Below are 20,638 nucleotides of genomic sequence, written 5' to 3'. Positions count from 1 at the left end.
TTTCACCCATCCACTTGATAGGTGAAAACTGAAAAAAAACTTGTATATGAGGGGGCGCACACAGGACTCGGAAAAAAGGTGGATTTTCGGCTGGCGTGCGAACCCTGGAAGTGGATAAGTGTAAGAAATACAGCACTCGGCTCCCTGCCACCTCGCCTAACAGCACCACAAGTTAGTTTATGGTCCTTTAGGCCTCCCACACACGGGTATTTTTGTACAGCGTTTAGCGCTGCTTTTTTAGCACAACGCTAAACGTTGTGCAACGCTCCCATTCATTTCAATGGGGCTGCTCACACAAGGCTGAAAACGCAGCGCCTTCCAAAGCTGCTCTTTGACAGCGATGCATGTTCTATTTTTGGCCGTTTTCAGCCCTGTGTTGCCCATTGAAATGAATGGGAAGCGGTTTTTGTGCTGCCGAAAACGTGGCACAACTTGGCACCATGCTTTTGGCAGCACTAAACGCCCTAGCTATACTGCCTGAATGAGAAAAAAGACAATCAATACTCACCTTGCAGGTGATGTCGTCGTTCCCGGCGGCGCTCTCGGGACTCGTCAGCCTTCAGAGGAACTTTAGCTGGTAACGGAGATTTTAAATCCCCGCCTCCAGTGAGAGATTGCTGTGATTGGCTAAGTGACAGCCGGCTAAGCCAATCAGAACCAGCGCTGGATGTGTCCAATCACAGCCATTCATTGAATGGCTGTGATTGGACGCATCCAGCGCTGGCTCCAACTGGCTCAACCGGCTGTCACTCAGCCAATCGCAGCAATCTGCCGGCTTCACAAGGTCCCGACAGCGACTGTTGGGGACAGCGGCTTCACCTGCTAGGAAAGTATTGATTTTTTTTTTTTTAAACCCAGCCAAAACGCTGGCATAATTCATGCCAGCACTGCTGAAACCAAGCGGAATCTGCAGTAAACGCAATGTTGGAAAATGCTGTGTTTCTGCAAATGCCTGTGTGAGGGAGGCCTAAGGCGGGTGACAGGTTCCCTTTAAGCTCATCCGCTGGGAGTACCTACACATAGCTCCACGCCCATGTCAATCACACGGGCTTGATGTGCTCTCATATACCACCCACTTACCTTACAAGACTTGCTAGTACTACGTTGGGCGTTCAGCTTTAAGGCTTCAGCCTGTCTCTTGCGTTCGGTCATTTTCTCTTCGAGTTTCCTCTGCAGTTCGGTGACACGATCATTGTTTGCTATAGCAGCTTTTCCCAGCTGAGATTTAGATTTTTTCTCTTCCAGCCTGTCAAAAAGATAGATGAAATAAAACAGATCCAGCGTATACTGTTAGAATAAAGGAGATGAAAAAGTGTATTTTTCATCTCCTAATAAAGCAAGGTTGTTTTAATCAGGTGAGGGCTCACAAATAGCATCCCATTCTGGACCGTCACATGAGTGATTCATTGTTACACTTAACGCCAAGTTTACCCTGACTCTGCAGCTTTGAGTTAAGGCGGCAGCTGAAGTGGAAAATTACATTGCCTGCCTGTGAAAATGAACATTTGCAGAGAACACGGTTTTCCAGCCCTTCCCTTTATCTGTCTGGAAAATATCTGTCCATTGTAGGACTTTTTTTCTTAGATGGCAAAATCATAAAGACCTCATAGATCACTTCATAAATCAGGACCAATTTCTGCGTTTAGGATGGATGGATAGATAGATAGATAGATAGATAGATAGATAGATAGATAGATAGATAGATAGATAGATAGATAGATAGATAGATAGATAGATAGATAGATAGATAGATAGATAGAAATGACAGATAGATAGATAGATAGATAGATAGATAGATAGAAATGACAGATAGATAGATAAATATGAGATAGATAGATATGAGATAGATAGATAGATATGAGATAGATAGATAGATATGACATAGATAGATAGATATGAGATAGATAGAAATGACAGATAGATAGATATGAGATAGATAGGAGATAGATAGATAGATATGTGATAGATAGATAGACAGATATGAGATAGATAGATGAGATAGATAGATAGATATGAGATAGATAGATATGAGATAGATAGATAGATGGATATGAGATAGATAGATATGAGATAGATAGATAGATAGATAGATCGATAGATATGAGATAGATAGATCGATAGATATGAGATAGATAGATAGATCGATAGATATGAGATAGATAGATATGAGATAGATAGATGAGATAGATAGATAGATAGATAGATATGAGATAGATAGATAGATATGAGATAGATAGATAGATAGATAGATAGATAGATAGATATGAGATAGATAGATAGATATGAGATAGATAGATAGAGAGATATGAGATAGATAGATAGATAGATAGATATGAGATAGATAGATAGATAGATAGATATGAGATAGATAGATAGATAGATAGATAGATAGATAGATAGATATGAGATAGATAGATATGAGATAGATAGATAGATAGATATGAGATAGATAGGTAGATAGATAGATATGAGATATAGATAGATAGACAGATAGATAGATGCCGCGGAATATGTTAGCGCTATATAAAGATTATTATTATAGATAGATAGAACTTAGGAGCATTTTTGTGTGACATGGCGCACCAGTCACTACTGAGGATCACTACATCACCCCCAACCCTTGGAATCCTCATACTGGTGCATGCTCACTGTCATTTTGGCGTTGGACACCGGCAGTGATGTTTCTCTTCCTGTGTATGGACAGATTGGTTAGCTGAGAGAGGAGACAACCCAGCAAACCAATCGCCATTACTTTGTATATACTTATTCCGGCTCCTCCTTAGAGAGGGTACTGGTTATTCGCTTGGTCTGCTTTGACTCCCTGTTTGGTGCCACTGTTTGAAGATCCAATTTGGTCTGTGTCTTCCTATCAGATTGACTCCTTGTCTGACTCCGTTATCTGAAGGTGTCTCTGGTCTGGTTAGCTGTTCCCTGTCTAAAGCAAAGTCTTCTGTTTATCACGTATTACCCCTGGGGTGTTTGTACATCTTATTCCCTGTGGACATTTCCATATTGTGCATCATCTAACCTTTGCTACTATCCCCTTTCACCATCTTGGGAAAATCAGAGTTGCTACAGGTTCTTGACATGGGATTGCCCTCATCAGGGCGAGCACTTCGCCTTTAGGCAGAGATCTCTTGTATCAGAGGTTCTAGTTTCAGTTTTCCCATTTGTGTTCCTTTTTGTGTTATTTGTGTTTATAGGATACTATCAACACGCTCGGCACAGATGTAACAATATGTTTTTATTTTACCATATTTTTTATACATGGCTATGAAAATGGCCAGTGTGCATGAGTTGCTGCTCCGTGAACAGATACAACGGAGAGGTGGGAACTCATTGATTTCTATGGGAGAATATTGTGAGCATACTGTGTGACCTGTGCAGAGAGGGGAAGGAGGTGAGTTGTGTCCATCACTTATTTTCAGTAGTGGATCCTATGTTAACCGCCTCCAATGCCACTAAACTGCTTTTGGGAGACAGCAGCCATGTTTTTCTAATCTCATGCAATGCGTTCAAAAGGTGGACTGCTGTTATGATCCCTAGAGGTTCTAATGGTCAGACTCTCTACAATCTTACATTGGCGATATACATATTTAGTAGGAAAATCACTTTGAACCTCCAATGCTAAAAAAAAGGATAATGAAGGACCAACTAAGAAGTCAACTGTCCTTTTCTCTAAGGGCTTATTCAAATGGCCATTGCCATGTATGATCTGAGAGTTTGAACGCAAAAAAAAAAATTAAAAAATCAGACAGCACACAAATGCCATTTGTATGCTGTCCAATTTTCTTGGAGGCCCATACACTGCATGCTCTACGCTTGTCCGTAAAAATAGATGAGAATAGGACATGCAGTGATTTTCTTTAAATGGCTTATGAATAGCCCAATCGACTATTATGAGTCCATATGCTGTCCGTGGAAACTAGAAATACAGCTGTGTGAGTAGGCCCTTACCAGGGCTAGTGAGGTGTGTGGACAAGCCTTGGACCCTTCTTGCCTTGGTGCCATTTCTGCTCTATGTATCCCTCTGTTGCATGTTAACTACTAAAACAGTTAACTTTGTGATGTCACTGTTTGTCAGCGTGCGCTCCGTCATTCTACGATGAGGCACCAGCAAGACTACTTCTCTGGTTTTTGTACAATGGTTGGCTGAGGGGTGGATCTGCCCAAACAATCACTGTTTGTCTGTGTACAATTATTTTGGTCTCCCGTCTCATGCGGTGCTGGTAATTCTCCAGTCTGGTTAGAGTATGAATGCTGGTCAGATCTCTGTCTCTTGTCAGAGTTCTGTCCGATTCATGAACCCAGTCAGATGGAAGGTCGGACTGGTTGAGTCCTGTCTGAACCCAGTCAGATAGAAGGTCGGACTGGTTGAGTCCTGTCTGAACCCAGTCAGATGGAAGGTCAAACTGGTTGAGTCCTGTCTGAACCCAGTCAGATGGAAGGTCGGACTGGTTGAGTCCTGTCTGAACCCAGTCAGATGGAAGGTCGGACTGGTTGAGTCCTGTCTGAACCCAGTCAGATGGAAGGTCAGACTGGTTGAGTCCTGTCTGAACCCAGTAAGATGGAAGGTCGGACTGGTTGAGTCCTGTCTGAACCCAGTCAGATGGAAGGTCGGACTGGTTGAGTCCTGTTTGAACCCAGTCAGATGGAAGGTCGGACTGGTTGAGTCCTGTCTGAACCCAGTCAGATAGAAGGTCGGACTGGTTGAGTCCTGTCTGAACCCAGTCAGATGGAAGGTCGGACTTGTTGAGTCCTGTCTGAACCCAGTCAGATGGAAGGTCGGACTGGTTGAGTCCTGTCTGAACCCAGTCAGATGGAAGGTCGGACTGGTTGAGTCCTGTCTGAAACCAGTCTACGGGAATGTAGATATTCTGTCAGACTGTGTTTCTCTCTGTCGATTTACTGATATGCTGGAGTGTTGTAGCATTATATTCCCTGAACTCTGCAGAATTATATTAGGTGTCATCTTTGACACCATTCCATTATCATCTCGGGAGAGTGAGGATCGCTTCAGAGCCATGATGTGGGGTCGCCCCCATTAGGGCGATCACTCCACTTACAAGTAGGGTTTTCCTTATTTAAGAGGTCAAGGGTCAGTTTCCCTTGATTCCCTGTATTTGTTTCTTATGTCATTATGCGTTATCCGCATTTGTACTAATCAAGTATATATGTTTTGTCTATATATTTGGCATGTTTGTATTAATCTGTATATTAGTCCTTTTTTGGACTTTATATTTAGGCCGGTGTAGGCCACGTGGGATAAGTCCTGCACGGACATACAATATGAATTTCAGAATACACCCTATATAAACCTGGCAGATGATACATATTACTTTTCTACAGTAAAAGTCAGACTACAGCCGCCATAGAGCAACACAGATAAGACCGCGGTTTCTCTGTATTTAGTCTATTCCGTTCGATTTACCTCTGCGCTATGGAGCCTCCTGCAGCTGCGATATGTAAATAAGTCTCTTCTACAGCTACAGCTTGAACTGTATTTATTAGTGCAGCTGTACCGTGTCTGCATGTAAATTAGCTGTCTAGAAAATGAGCTAATTATGCTGCCACTGGTAGATAAATCAGGTAATGGGGTGATTTTTATGGGATATTTTAAAATTAGCTGCTTTTTCCAAACCTTTTAACATAAGTAATGTACTTGGCAATTTAACACCTGAAGATTTGGGACACTGGCAGCTCCTGGTATGCACGGGGTAATTACATATATTTCATTATCGCTCAATGTTAAATTAAACATGAATTAAGTAAATAATCAACAAACACATAATATGGAACAAACATACGTACTGGCTTATGGATCGGGCGGCGTATACAGGTTCCATACAGCATAGCCAGCCTTTACTCAGGATATTAGATCCCGGTCCATATTGATTATTACGATGCTGAAAGTTAATGTGCTTCCATCCCTCGTTCCTTCATTGACCTAAATAAATAATCTATGGATATTTTGGTGTCAAGATTTTGGGGCTCATTCATATCTGCATTAGGGCTCCATTAGGGCTTTCCATCTTTCTGTTCCATTTTTGTAGCAGAGAAACGGAATGAAAAGTTTCCATTTTATCTCCCCACTGATTTCAATAGGTATTCAAAAACTCCTGCAGGTATTCCGTTGCGGAACACTTGCAGAGATTTCCCGCTGTGTGAAGCTACCATTATGGCCGCCAGTAACATATGCATATCGCCAGTGTTTATGGGAAAATGGAAGCAGGTGGATGAGCTGCTTTCCGAAACCTTACATCTAGCTGAGCTTATATAATACATAGCTGCGTTGTATTCTATAACCGCCGGCTAGTTTGGCTTCTTACGGATGATCCTGTTTAACGTACACCTGCCAGACCAAAGTTTTTTAAAACATACAGCATGGATTTTAATAGGAAGTTTTGAAAATACCTTCCATTTACTTACTGTGGATATGCCATAAAGGTCTATACTGAGAATACCCCTTGTGACATTAGGGAATTCGTCACTACTCAGGATCTCCATCTTCTCCACTCAAGATGTCTGACGCCAACCTTCAACTATACAGGTCTATGGGAGAGCACACGCATGGGACTCTGCAAAGAATCAAATTTTTGCCCAGGACACGGACTTTACACTGTGGGGGTCAGGAAGCAGGTGAGTATGAAAAATACGTCACCCGGCTCCGTGTCACTTGCCCTAACAGCACCATAAGTTAGTTTATAGTGCTTTAGGCACAGGTGACCGATTCCCTTTAAGGAAAGGGGTACAGAGTGGACTAGAAATGTTGTATCTGCTAACAGGTAAGCTGAGACCTGCAGATTCAACGCAAAGAACTCCAGAGTTTTCTCAAAGTCTTGCCATGCAAAGCAGAGCGAAGTGAAAGCATCTGAGTATTACAGTCTCTCCGCTATCAACTCTTCCATTCTCTTGAAGAGGCGGAATTTAGAGAGCCAATCACACAAAGAGGCTACTATGTCTGCCCTCCAATGCCTTGTATGACCAGTCGCGCTGCTACAAGGATTAACTCAGGATACCCTTTTTAAATTTTTTGCCAGTGAGTCGGGCAACATGGAAAGCAAAGTGAGTTGAGGGCTGTTTGAGATCTGTGTCCCTGCCTATGCATTATGAAGACCCAATATTTGATCCCAAAACAGCTTTATAGATGGGCAACTCCAACATGTGTGGAGCATAGTGCCCCTTTCTATGCCATATCTCCAACAGGTCTCTGATACTCAGGTACATGCAATGCACATTTACTGGACAGTAGTACCACCTGGCCAGGATTTTATAGTTTTTATTAATCTCAGCAACTGTTCAGAGTATTTCACACTGTACATTAACTGGTACACAAAATAGACCCTGACCGCCTGGTCACTCACTATACATCAACGTGGTCCCTTTTCTATTCGGCCAAATTCCATAACTCATTACACATCATAAACACAGTCCATTTACCAACAGTCTTGTTTAGTCCAGAGAGCTTCTCTTCTCAGACCACCTGAGTTCACATCTGGCCTACCGAAGAGCCTCAAGCTAAATGGTGAGGGAATACCTTCCTTTTACCAAACCTCGTCAGGTACCGCCTAACTAACAACTTGACGCACCTTTTCCTGCTGAAACGCTGTTATCAAGACATTTACTGGCCAAATCTAACACGGTTTTACCACACCCTCTAAAGTGTATCCGTCAATAGCCTGGAGTGTGGGCATATTTAGAGGTACAAGCCTATGACAATGCCACCTGCAAATCTTCAGTTCTCCTACTTCTTTCTGTCTTTTATTCCATAAAAATTACCTTTAACGAGGATTGTTGAGTAATTCAAAAGACATCTAAGGAAGATCTTAGCAGCCACATCTCTATAAAAGTGATTATGTTATATACTGGACAGAGCCACAATTTGTCTCTGTGAAGAATAAACCATTTTTACCAGTAGAGTCTTTAATTAGTTGCCTGCCACAGTTCAGAAGATGATTAACATAGCCGTGATCCTCTTGTGACTGGGGAGATGTGTAGGACAATGAGGCACATGCTGATGAATGACATGCTCCGGTGATCTCGCTGCGCATTGTGGAAATGATATTTCAGAAAAATCCAAAAACAGATTAACAGTCCATTTCCCGTAGGAAAAAAAAAAATCACATGAAAATAAATGATGTCTGTTACAGTGAATGCACTGTGGAACAAACACAATGCTTCGGCATTAGATAATACGCTAGAAGGTGGGTTCATGTAGGAATTTAAAGGGGGTCGTCTGGTTACCAGACAGCATTTCCCCTATGTGCCAACTGTGCTAATATAACAAAAGGAGCTCTACTTACCCATCCTTTGCCGCGAGGATCCAGCACTGTAGTGCCGCCATTCTTCCGAAGTTTGTTGTAAAAGGTGATTCGCTGGATATTATATGACCTCTGCAGCCAATCAGAGGCTACAGTATCACCATCTGTTCTCCTGGCATCAGTGTTGACATCCTACGCACCATGATGGCAGGAGTTCAGAATAGTGAAGCTACAGCCTCTAATCGGCTGCAGCAGTCACATGATATCCGGTGATATCACCTTCCACAACAAACACTGGGAGGGAAGGTATTATATTAGCACAGTTGGACCTATAGAGGGAATGCTATCTGGTAACAAAACAACCCCTTTAAGCACTGGTAAGAGTTAAGGCTTCATTATTTCAAAGGTCACAGTGGGCAAGTTACAAACTTTACAGCATGGTAACTTCTCCGGGGGGGTGCAATACTGTTACTGTGGCTCCCATTTGAGTGCTAACCTAGGTAGCCACAAAGGCCAACTGAAGGCAAGTGTCACATCCGTCTCCTGAAACCTGTGGTGCTACAGGTGCTCTGGAGTTCTCCTGCTCAGGTGTGGGGGATTGTGCTGGCTGGGCGTGTGTGTGTCAGCCAGTCAGCCAATTGCTCTGTCAGTACACATAAAGCTCTCTTCTGCATAGGTACGGCTGTTCCTTCCTGTCCTGCCACTAGGCAGCATAGGTCAGTGTTGGTGGCCTGGACCTGGACGGTGGGATTCACGGTGTGAATGGAGTCCTACAATACGATTACCGGTCAGATTCATGACCTGTCCGGGATGGTTCAGGACCTGTCGGGGCGTCTCGGACATCATGAGCAGCAGTTGGTTGTGCACGCTGATCCAGTACCTGAACCTAAATGCCCATTACCCGAGGTGTTCTTGGGGGACCGGAAAAAATTCTGTCTTGCGGGAGGCTTGTAAGTTGTTTTTTCGCTTGCGGCCTCGTTCCTCTGGGTCCGAGCCCCAACGGGTGGGGATTTTTATGTCTCTGCTCAGAGATGGGGCCTTAGTCATGGGCCTATTCTTTAGTGGCTGATTCCGCTTGTCTGCAGTCGGTAGACTCTTTTTTTCATTGAGCTCAGGAATATTTTTGATGAACCCGATCGTGCAGGTTATGCAGTCAGTAAGTTGTTGGCCCTACACCAGGGGGGCCAATCGGCAGAACAATATTGCTCTAGTTTCAGGCAGTATTCAGGTGAATCTGCATGGAACGACTGTGCGCTCAAAGATTTGTTTTTGGTAGGCCTGTCTGACACAGTAAAAGATCTATTGCTGTCCCATCCGCCACCCTCTACTTTGAATCAGGCTATGGAATTGGCAGTCAGAGCTGATCGTAGACTCAGGTCTGGAAGGGAAGCTAAGCTAGCGTACCGTCAAGAATGTGGTGCTAAGTCTCTGGCGACTTCTACAGCCTGTACCCCATTGTCAAGCCCCGGAGCTGATGGTATGGAAGTGGACCGGTTTGGTCCTGAAGAACAGAGGCGGTTGCGGGTTTCAAACCAACTCTGTTTCTACTGCGGCAAGGCTGGTCATCGCATCGCGTCCTGCCAGGAAAGGCAGATAAGGAAGCAACAGGAGAACTTCAGCTCCTAGGTGACTGTTGGGAGGGTCATCTAGGAGGTCAGGTACTCCCTAAATTACTGGTGCCTTGCACTGTGTCTTACAAGGCTTTTCACAGGGTAGAACAGGCATAAATTGATTCTGGGTCAGCCGCAAACCTTATCCATTTGCAGTTCGTAAGACCACTGTTATCAAGTTTTACCGCGTTGGGTCTGCCGATCCACTTTACCAGTATCAATGCAACCCCTCCGTCCTCAGGGGTAGTGCGTTGGAGGACACCAGAACTTCGGTTCATGGTGGGCGCATTACATTCAGAGGTTATTTCATTTCTGGTCATGGAGAAGATGTCCAAGGATATCATTCTGGGATTTCCATGGCTTAAGACGCACAATCCTCAGTTCGATTGTACTACTCTGGAGCTAGTTTGGTGGGGAGGGATCATCTAGTGCCTGTTACATTGTGCTCCACTGATACTATTAGTATTCTGGACTATTTACGGGATTTTCAAGATGTGTTCTCTAAGAAGCTTTCTGAGGGATTACCCCCACACCGCGAATGGGATTGTAGGATTGAACTGGTCCCAGATAGTCCCATCCCTAAGGGGGCCATATTTAATCTGTCGGGTCGGGAGCATGAGGCTCTTAAATCCTATATTTCAGAGGCCTTAGTCAAGGAACATATCAGACCATCAAAGTCACCAGCTGGAGCAGGCCTATTTTTTGTTGAAAAGAAAGATGGGTCTTTGCGGCCTTGTGTTGACCATCAGGCTTTAAACAAGATCACCATAAAAAAAATCAGTGCTCGCTCCCTCTGATCCCTGATCTGTTTAATCAGGTGGTGGGAGCACGCTAGTTCTCTAAGCTTGACCTTTGGGGGGCTTATAATCTTCTACGTATTAAGTCTGGTGATGAATGGAAGACCGCGTTTAAGACCCTGTTGGGGCACTTCGAGTGTCTGGTTATGCCCTTCGGGTTATGCAACGCCCCTGCGGTTTTTCAGAGGTTTATGAACGCGGTCTTCCACAATTATCTAGGGGTTTTTATGGTTGTCTTTTTGGACGACATTTTGGTGTACTCGTCGGATTGGGACACGCATGTCAGACATCTCCATTTAGTGTTAGAGCGGCTTCGGGAGTACCAATTGTATGTTAAATTGGAGAAGTGCTCATTTGGGGTCATTCCTTGGGTATATCATTACTCCAACTGATGTGTGTATGGAGACAGACAATCACACAATGGGCTAAACCAGATAATTTGAAGGCTCTTCAGCGCTTTCTTCGGTTTGCCAACTTTTACAGAAAATTTATCAGAAATTTTTCAGTGATTGCGCAACCACTGACTGATCTCACAAAAAAAGGAGCCGACGTGATGTTGTGGTCTGCGGAAGCTTCAGAGGCGTTTGAGCAACTTAAAAAGGCCTTTTTTCACAGCGCCGATGCTCGCTCAGCCGGACCCTCAGAAGCCCTTTTTCGTGGAGGTAGACGCTTCGAAGGTTGGGGTGGGGGCAGTCCTCTCCCAGGTATTGGTAGATTAAGGACTCTTCTCCGGAAGGCAGACTCCTGCCCGGTGTCGTGGTGGCAGCCCTGACACGGACCCTTCTGGCTCAGCTTCAGGAATATCAACAAGAAGCCCCAGAGGTAGTTATTTGTACCAATGTCTCTGCAGTTGTTGGTTCTGGAAAAGTCTCATTCCTCCGTTTTTGCAGGGCATACGGGAGTCCAGGGGACTCTTGAGCTATGTTCCCGATTCTACTGGTGGCCTGGCATGGCACAGGAGGTCCAGGAGTTCGTAATTCGGTGTTCAGCTTGGGCACGTGGTAAGAGTTGCCGTAAGAGCCCTGAGGGACCGTTAATGCCGCTGTCAGTACTTGGTAATTCATGGTCGCACGTGTCCATGGATTTTTGTCACTGACCTGCCTCTGTCACAAGGTTGTTCCACTTTTTTGGTAGTTGTTGACAGGTTCTCGAAAATAGCCCATTTTGTTGCTTTGGAAAAATTACCGTCTGCCGCTGAATTAGTGAAGATTTTCATTAGAGAGATTATAAGATTGCACGGAATATTGGTCAATATAGTTTCAGATTGGGGGGGTGCAATTCATGGCTCAATTTTGGAGGGCCTTCTGTAAAAACTTGGGAACATCTCTGTCTTTCTCATCAGTGTTTCATCCGCAGACAATTGGCAAACAGAACGTAAAAATCAAGACCTAGTACAATACTTGCATCTTTTTGTGGGCAAGATGGTCAGTCGGTGGGTAGAGTTTTTACCTTTGGCCAAATTTGCCATAATTAATCGCATCAGTTCTACGACAGGGGTGTCACCTGTCTTCTGTGTTTTTGGTCGGCATCCCCGGTTCCTGACTTCCATTCCAGTACCTACAGCTTGTCCCGCTGTTGATGTTGTTACTAGTGAGTTGCGGGATATTTGGAATGGTGTACACAAGAACCTGGAGGAAGCAAGTGGTCGTATGCAACTACGTAGTTGTAAAAGGTCCACTGTGTCGGAGCCATTTGAGGTCGGTCAGAAGGTCTATCTGTCCACGAAGAATTTAAAATTGAAGCTCCCCTTGGCAAAGCTTGCACCGCTTTTTATTAGTCCCTTTGCCATAACGCGAGTCATTAATCCTCTAGCTTATGAGTTGGATTTAGTGAGTTCTTAGAGGGTGCATAGGGTGTTTCATAAATCCCTTTTGAAGTTGTTTATCCCTCTGGTTGACCGGCACAGAGCAGAGGCGTCTGAGTAGCGGTGGGACAGGAAGATGAGCCTGGCTGCCGCATTTGGGATGGATTGGAGAAGGTAGACCTGGTGCAGGGGAGGCCGATCAGCAACGAGTTGCAATAATCAAGCAGAGAGTGGATGAGGGCAACAATAAGCGTTTTTAGCGTGTCTGCGGTGAGGAAAGACCGGATTCTTGCAATGTTCTTCAGCTGCAGCTGATATCTTTGGGCAAGAGATTGGATGTAGGGGGTAAAGGAGAGATTGGAGTCGAATATGTCCCCAAGGCAGCGGGCATGTTGTCTAGGAGTTATGGTGGCGCCACACACTGAGATGTCAGGATGAGGTCGGTTAGTGGATGGTGGAAATACCAGCAGGTTAGTTTTAGAGACGTTTAGTTTTAGTTAGAGAGAGGACATAATGTTAGAGACAGCGGACAAACAGTCAGTGATGTTTTAGAGGAAAGGTGCAGAGATGTCATGGGAAGAGGTTTATAGCTGGGTGTCGTCAGCGTAGAGGTGGTATTGGATGCCAAAACTCCTGATAGTCTGTCCAATAGGGTCTGTGTAGATAGAAAAAAGGAGGGGGCTGAGGACCGAGCCCTGGGGGACCCCAACAGCAAGGGGAAGAGGAGGGGAGGTAGAGCCAGCAAAGGAGACGCTGAATGAGCGGTCAGATAGGTAGGCGGAAAAACTAGGAGAGAGCAGTATATTGTCTTGCTTTATGTTAGTAACACGTCTATGTTGCACTATTGTGCATGATATTGTTTTGGTTACACGTCTGTGTTGCGGACAGTCTGGTGTGTATGTTAGTATAACGACTGTTGCATTTGTTTCTGGTGGTGGTCAGAATGTGCTGACTTGCATGTAGTTGTTGGAGTGTAATCCCCTATGTTTCCTGAAGATGATTTGGACACCGGCTGTCCCTCCCCTCCTTGCTTTCTGGGTGCGGGCATTGAATAGTGTGTGGTACCATGTCCATGCAGGTGCATGCGCCTGCAGGATTCTCCCTTTCTCTTGGCAGGTGCGGCCTCCAAACATCGGATGTTCTTGAGTGTGGTGTGAGCTGGTGATGCCGGCCACAGTGTTTCTTGTATGCCAAGTGGGTGATGCTTGGCGCCCCTTCCCCTTGTACGGTGGGTGTGGTGGCTTTATACAACTTTGGTTGTATTGGTGGCATGCATGACATCTGAGTGGTGTTCATATGTTATGTTTTGCACTCTGTCTTTTTGTTGTGCTGACTTTCTCCCGGGTATGACACTATCTGTATTAGTATTTCCTTCTCCTGCTGACTGGCTGGCATTCGCACAAGGCCCGTATGGATAAGTCCTGTGCACGCTATTTCAGCAGGCGGGATTTCCATCTTTCTCTCTGGCTACGTTCACTATATTAAGTGTTACGTACTCTCCCTCCTTGTCAGGGTATGTTGTGCGTTCGCATCAGGCCCGAAGGATACGTCCTGTGCGACGCCTATCCTGGTTGGGACACTATTGCGGCAGTACTAGGCTTGTAGAATAAGTCCTGTATTGTGTGGTGTCCTTTGGAGAAGTTGCTAAAAAAATTTTTTAATGCCTTAAGGGTCAAGAGGCTCCTTTTTTTTAAAGTGTGGGGGTGGGGGTAGTGTCACATCTGTCTCCTGTGATTCTGGCTCTGTTTGTCTTCCTATTCTGTCCAGTTTTCCCTATCGGTGGTGGCATGTTTATGTGTCCTATCCAGGGTGCGTGGGTCCTAGGAGCAGCAAGGGCCCAGTTCCGAAGACCACTGGGCTGCCCTTTATTGGGGCGATGTCCCCGCTCAGGTAGGTCTGTGTCACTAAACCTGGAAGTAGATAGGGAGAGGCGTATATCTGTGGTAGTACACCTGGTGTTCCCTATATTCCTCCGGGTCATATTTGTGTGGGCCTGGTGCTCATTTGCTCACATGAACGTAACAGCAACCAGCAGCTGCCCAAGTGGAAAGACTGTCTGGTTCTGTTTTGTATTGTTTCTTTCAGTTCGAACATTTGCATGTTGTTGTCAGCTTTGATAGTATCTAACCAGCATGTTCTTTGACGGCCAGGACTTTTTTTGACGTTGACCACTCCAAGCATTATCAATGCTTCTAATGAAATAATTTGGCCCTCCAAAGAAAACTTTGGCTTGATGTGGATTGGTCCAACTGTGTGTAATAGCTGTAAGTTCAGGATGGGAGACAGTGGCAGACAGGCCCAGCTTTCAATGGCATTTCTTGGTGTGTAAAGGGCCCTATTTGTAACAAATACCAATTTTTATAGTAATTTTTACAGTGAGCTGTCTGGCTTTCAAATGTTGGGGAAGCCTGGGGCGTGCGTACTAGTGTGGTTCACTTACAAGGTGCAGGACAACCCACTTATTTTTGGTGTTGCAACATTTACTTTCTAGTACTGTTGTGATTATTGTTATTTACTGTTGTCAATTGTTACCCCTCTTGTAACCATCAAGGGACAGTCTAGGTTGCTCCCAGGTTCCGGATATGTGGCTGCCCTAGTCAGGGTGATAGCCTCACTTTTAGGGCTTATTTATACAAGCGTTTATCAGCCAGCGTTTTCACGGCCAGCCGATATACACTTCCATCTAAGCAGTTTCCCCCCCTTCCCTCCCAACCATTGGCTCTCTGCCTCTCTCCTCCCCTCTGAGCGGTTTGCAATGGGAGTGGGCGGGACGGGGCTGGAGCTAAGCTCCCGACCCCTCCTCACCCCTTGACCATAGCCAGCAATGGGAGTGGGCGGGGAAGAGCGGAACTTAGCTCTACCAATGTCCCGCCCCCTCCCGTTGCAAACGCCAGATTGGAGGAGAAAGGCAGAGAGCCGGTGGAGGGAGGGAAGGGGGGGAACTACTTAGATGGAAGCGTATATCGGCTGGGCATGAAACCCCAACTGATATACGCTCGTGTAAATAAGCCCTTAGGTAGGGTTTTCCTCGTATTAGTATGGTAGGGTAACAAACTGTGTGTATCCGTCCTTTTAGGATAACTATGACGCCCCATCTGCACGTGATGTTTGGCGTCCAGGTCGGAAGTAACATGCTCAATAATGTGTTGTCTTGCCAAATTGCTTGCCATGATGATTTTGTGTTTTGGTTTAAGGGTATGTTTCTGGGCATGGTAAAGGTATAATTGAGAATATTTACAAAATATTTTACACTGGTTTTTGGTATAAAAAAAGCTGCACATTTTTGAGCAAGCAGGAATTTACACAAAAATTGGCAACGTTTCTTCTTTTTGCACTCGCCCTGCCACTTTCTTTAAAAATGAGTTAGGATTGTAGGAAGGGAGTGTAGCCACCCTGGACCAACAGATTTATGTAGAGCTTACGCCTGGCATACATCTCTGAGAAGGCGCACGGAGGTGCCAGGGATGCGCTTAAAACATGAAGGGACGTGCAAATTTTCATGCATTAAGCGGTTTCCGAAATGCTGGGGTTAGTAAATTTCCTCCATGAACTGCAAACAGACATGATATGTAAATCCATATGGATGAAAAATCATCAGTTTTTTGAAACATTGGCATGTTAGAATTTGGCCTTCTTTTCTGAAGGTCTTAAAAAAGACCTTCACACTGTCTAGGTGGAGAAGATCTCAAAAAAATTCTATATGTGCACATATACTGTATGTTGTTAGAACAAGAGGCGACAACACACGGAGACTCACATATGCAAGTTATTACACACAGTCACAATGGCGGATACCTCACCGACCTGAGGACAGCAGCTTTGGCTTGGGCAGCTCGGTGTAGAGAGATCTGCTCCAGAGTATCCAGAAGATGCTGCTGTTTTAACTGCTTTTCCTCAAGGATCTGGTCTCGCTTTTCCTCCTCGGCTTTTCTTTCAGCTTCCTTCAGTAAAGCCAGACGTTCCCGGAGCTCCACTATGGACATCTCACAGTTTAATCCATGCCCAGCGGTCTGAGGAATAGAATAACCCAGGAAAGAATCTATTAGCATCCACAGAAGCTTCTCACATCTGAAGCGTACCATACCCCACCATACAGCAAGACGGACTTGCTTGTTGAGGTTTGAGCTTCTAGTGATGCCTTTGCTAAAGCTTCTGCGTAATTTCATCTAGTGTTACCGTGCACTCACTTGTGTTAGATCCACCAACGTCTGTCTAATGAAGGGCACGGACTCCATGGCTCGTATCTCACGGATCAGCTCAAATTTCTTCCTTAGCTCCTCCTGGGCCTCCTCCAAGGCTTGGCGTAACAGCTCCCGACTCTCCTCTGCTACTTCTTGTACTAGAGAGGGGTAAAACCAGACGGTAATAATCTATAGCGCTCTCCTACAAGAAGAAATTGGAAAGTAATAACTCCAATATTATATTAATAAATATCTCTGCTTGTAGAAACAGACGTGAGAAGAACCTAAGACGTTGATGCTCTCAAGACAGAGGCATCGTTAAAGTGACCCTCTGGTTTCAGGACAAACTTCTATTCCAGGACGGAGGGAGAGGAGGTGGTAAGATTACCTGCAGTTGTTTTTCTCTGTCACCCCTCCGATCCACCAGTTTCAGGTCCCGTTTTTAGTCATCCGAGATGTCCAACGCAATCTTCAGACTACCTAATCTCCGACATGCATTGCCAGTATTACACTACTAATGCATTATACTGCTCTCTGATTGGCCAGTGTTGCTCACGTGATCAATGCTGGTCAATCAGACAGACATTCGCTGCATTAACTAGGTACCGTAGTTAGAAATTTGTTGCAGCCATCTTGGACAAATGATAAAGACGTCTGCATAGGGAAGATTGGAGAGACAGCAGACAGAAATGACTGCAGGTAATCTACCCCTCTTCCTCTCCTGCCCCAAAACAGAATTTTTTTCCCGAAACTGGAGGGTCGCTTTAAAGGGAATGTGTCATCACAGAATGGCCTATTATATAAATCACGTTTGTGTTAAACATATTTTTTAAGACTTTTTAAAAAAATTTTCAATTGCATTTTACATTACAAAAATTCTAAAATCCCGCATTTTTCACACTGACCAGAGACTAATAGGCAGAGACTTCTGTAGAAAAAGCTTTGCAGCAGTCATCTCCCTAACATTACAGTCAGGATTACACTGAGAGGTAACACCTCTATGTAGATAACACAGGATCCACCATTCACAATAGGTGTAAACTGTGACTAACTACTCCCCCTCCCTGAACAATGACCCCTGCACAAGTCACAGAGCATATCTAGAATGGCCCATGAAGCTGCTAAAAAGCATATCTTCTAAATGCTATTAAATGTAACTAAAAGGCCATTTAGACACAAAAATTATCGCTCAAAAGCCATATCGTTGCGTGTAAATGTGCCCATCTCTCACTTTTCTGCCGAAGGATGGATTTCAGTTTGGCATGAAATCTATCCTTCAGCTGATAAAGACGGACCACATGCTGTGTTCTGCCTGGGGAACACTGATAACATTGTCTCAGCTGTCAGCCCCATCAGCAGAACAAAGGAAATGTATTTGGCGAACAGCAGGTGGTCTGTTCTCTGATTACAGTTCCCAGTGGCTACTAATTGGTACTAATAGGCATTAGTACTAAGTAGTAGTTTATGCAAAAATGATCGCTCAAAAGCCATCTTTTGAGCCATCATCTTTGTGTCTAAATGACCTTTAGGCAAAACGGCAGCCCCCATAGTCATATACAGACACGAAAATAAAAAATTCTACAATCAGAAAATAAAATAAATTAGATAAATGGAATATGTTTCTCTATCTGGTTTTAATTCATGCAAAACAAATTTGGTGATATATTCCCTTTTATCTTCTTTTACCCTGGGTAAAAACTCAGTTTGTTGCTTAAGCTTGTGTCTAAATTCCATGATCAAGGTAAAGTTGCTCAGGGCCCTTTGACATAGTATGACCTGTCAGCACAGAAGGTAGAAAGGTTGTCCCAGCGGTAACGTTCCTATGCTTTTACACAGCAATGAGCATCTCTCAGTGAATGGAGGCGGAGCGCCTGGGGATCGATCTGGCCAACCTCCTTTCACAGTAAACAGGCAGTCGTTCATAGATTAATGACTGCCTGTTTACATGGTACGATACGTCGGTCAATTTTCTGCATGCATTTACACTGAGTTATACTGTTCAGATTCCTCCTGAATGTGGGAATCTCAGCGATTTATCGGCCCATGTAAAAGCGCTCTTACAGCTTTACGTAGGGACTTCTCCCTTTAGCAAACATCTCCAATGCTGCTTATTTTATCAGCATCCTTTTAGTTCTTCTTCATTAGTGTATGGAGGAGACTGCACTGCCTAAAGTGAGACAGAGTTAATTTAACATCCACTTCTGCACGTTATCAGAGGCTCACGCTGCTCCTCTGTCCTTCATGCTGTTCTTTTCATGCTTTACACTACAGCTCTGCTTCTTTCAATTTGTTGATGAATATCATCAGAAGATGATCGCATTGTTACGGCATGGACAGAATGATTGCAAAATACAAGCAACTAATAACCACTACTAAGGGAAATGAGCCTCAGTAACAGCAGACTCTCTAGAAATCTGCTTTAAACCTCAAATTGAATATTCATCCTCGAATACAGTTGTGTCCTTTATCTAACATGCCAACATTTTCTGTCAATCATTTTCTTAAAAAGGTTGTCTGGGACTTTTTTTTTTCTATTGATGACCTGATCTGTCTACCGGGTGTCAGCTGATCAGTGGGAATACCGAGTGTCGGACCTCCCCCAACAATTTATTCATGACTTGTCTTGAGGACAGCTTATCATTAGAAAAATCCAAAAAGGACAATCCCTTTAATATATCTTCATTATGAATGGAGCTCCATTTTTCTGATACAGAGCTCCATTCATAATGACCTGTGGTCACTAATAGAGGGAGCTTACTGCATACTGTTTTACATTAAAGGGGTTTTCTGGGACTTTTATACTGATAACATCCTTCTTAGATGTGAGGTAGGGGTGGGACTCCTAGCAACCCCTGCGATCAGCTGTCTGAAGGGGCTACAGTTCAAGTCATGAGGCACAGCACCCTACATTGCATACCGCATTGCCTGGTACTGCAGCTCAATCCCATTTACTTGAATTGGACTGCATTAGGGCCATTTGACTGATGAACAAGGCATCACAGGCCAAAGAAGAGGTTGTAGGGCTCGCTCAAGTGTGATAGCCCCTTCAAACAGTTGATATAGGGTGCTATGAGCCGATCCCCCACCCTCCGATCTAATATTTAGGTTTGTCCAGAGCTCCAGATGGCCACCAAAATGGTCACCAATGCACCTAAGATTTTGCAAATGGCGACAAGATTTTTCAATCCTGTCACCATTTGCGAGTATTCCCACAGCTGCACTGCAAGTGTGGCTCTGATACACAAGCCGCCTCTTCTGCACGCAGCATGCAAGGCCTGTACACTAACTGGCCTGTCCACTGAGGTTGCCTGCTAGGAGCTGAAGAATGAGCAAGCTCCTCGCTGCTGCTGGGTTTTTTTTCAGTGCCAGCTACCCACCCATGTGCTGTAGTAATCCTGCGCCATGTTGCCAGTATCCTTCAAGGTAGAAAAAGAGTTAGAGGGATGGAGATGAGTAGTATGCCCACAGACTTGGGAGAGGAAGAGCGGCCAGTGCTTGTCCATGCATGAACAAGCAGAGATGAGCATCCTGTCTATAGAACAGGTGGAGATAGGCCACCTGTCTATGGCCCAGTTGGGAAAAGGGGGAAAAAGTGTGAAGGGAGATGAGCAGTGTCATCTCTGGCTTGAATATCACTACTATGAAGCTTTTATATGCAATTGTAGTGGGGGGGCTGCATGCTATTATATTGCTTTGGGGATGTGGGGCTGCATATTATTATTGCCTGGGGGATGCAGGGCTGGATACTATTGTAAGGCGTGGGGGATGCAGGGCTGGATACTATTGTAAGGCGTGGGGGATGCAGAGCTGGATACTATTGTAAGGCGTGGAAAATGCAGGGCTGGATGTTATAATATGGTGTGGGGGTATACGGGCCTGGATGCTATTGTAAGGCGTGGGGGATGCAGGGCTGGATGCTATAATATGGCGTGGGGGTATACGGGGCTGGATGCTATTGTAAGGCGTGGGGGATGCAGGGCTGAAT

At 44.7% G+C, this 20,638-nt stretch overlaps 1 protein-coding gene across 1 annotated transcript in view; it reads right to left on the bottom strand.

Moving 5' to 3' along the window:
- Positions 1-20,638, bottom strand: part of CFAP99 (cilia and flagella associated protein 99) — a 101,214-nt gene that overhangs the window by 1,177 nt on the left and 79,399 nt on the right. Inside the window, exons 13-15 of the mRNA XM_066573037.1 lie at positions 16,660-16,811; positions 16,277-16,482; positions 1,081-1,246 (exon numbers count right to left, since the gene is read on the bottom strand). Coding sequence (XP_066429134.1) covers positions 1,081-1,246; positions 16,277-16,482; positions 16,660-16,811 — 524 coding nt within the window. The remainder of the gene's footprint in view (positions 1-1,080; positions 1,247-16,276; positions 16,483-16,659; positions 16,812-20,638) is intronic.

Source organism: Eleutherodactylus coqui, chromosome 7 (assembly GCF_035609145.1).
Source record: "Eleutherodactylus coqui strain aEleCoq1 chromosome 7, aEleCoq1.hap1, whole genome shotgun sequence".
NCBI classification, from domain to species: domain Eukaryota; kingdom Metazoa; phylum Chordata; class Amphibia; order Anura; family Eleutherodactylidae; genus Eleutherodactylus; species Eleutherodactylus coqui.
Note: the sequence above shows the minus strand (reverse complement) of the source record. Positions and strands in the feature narration are given on the sequence as shown.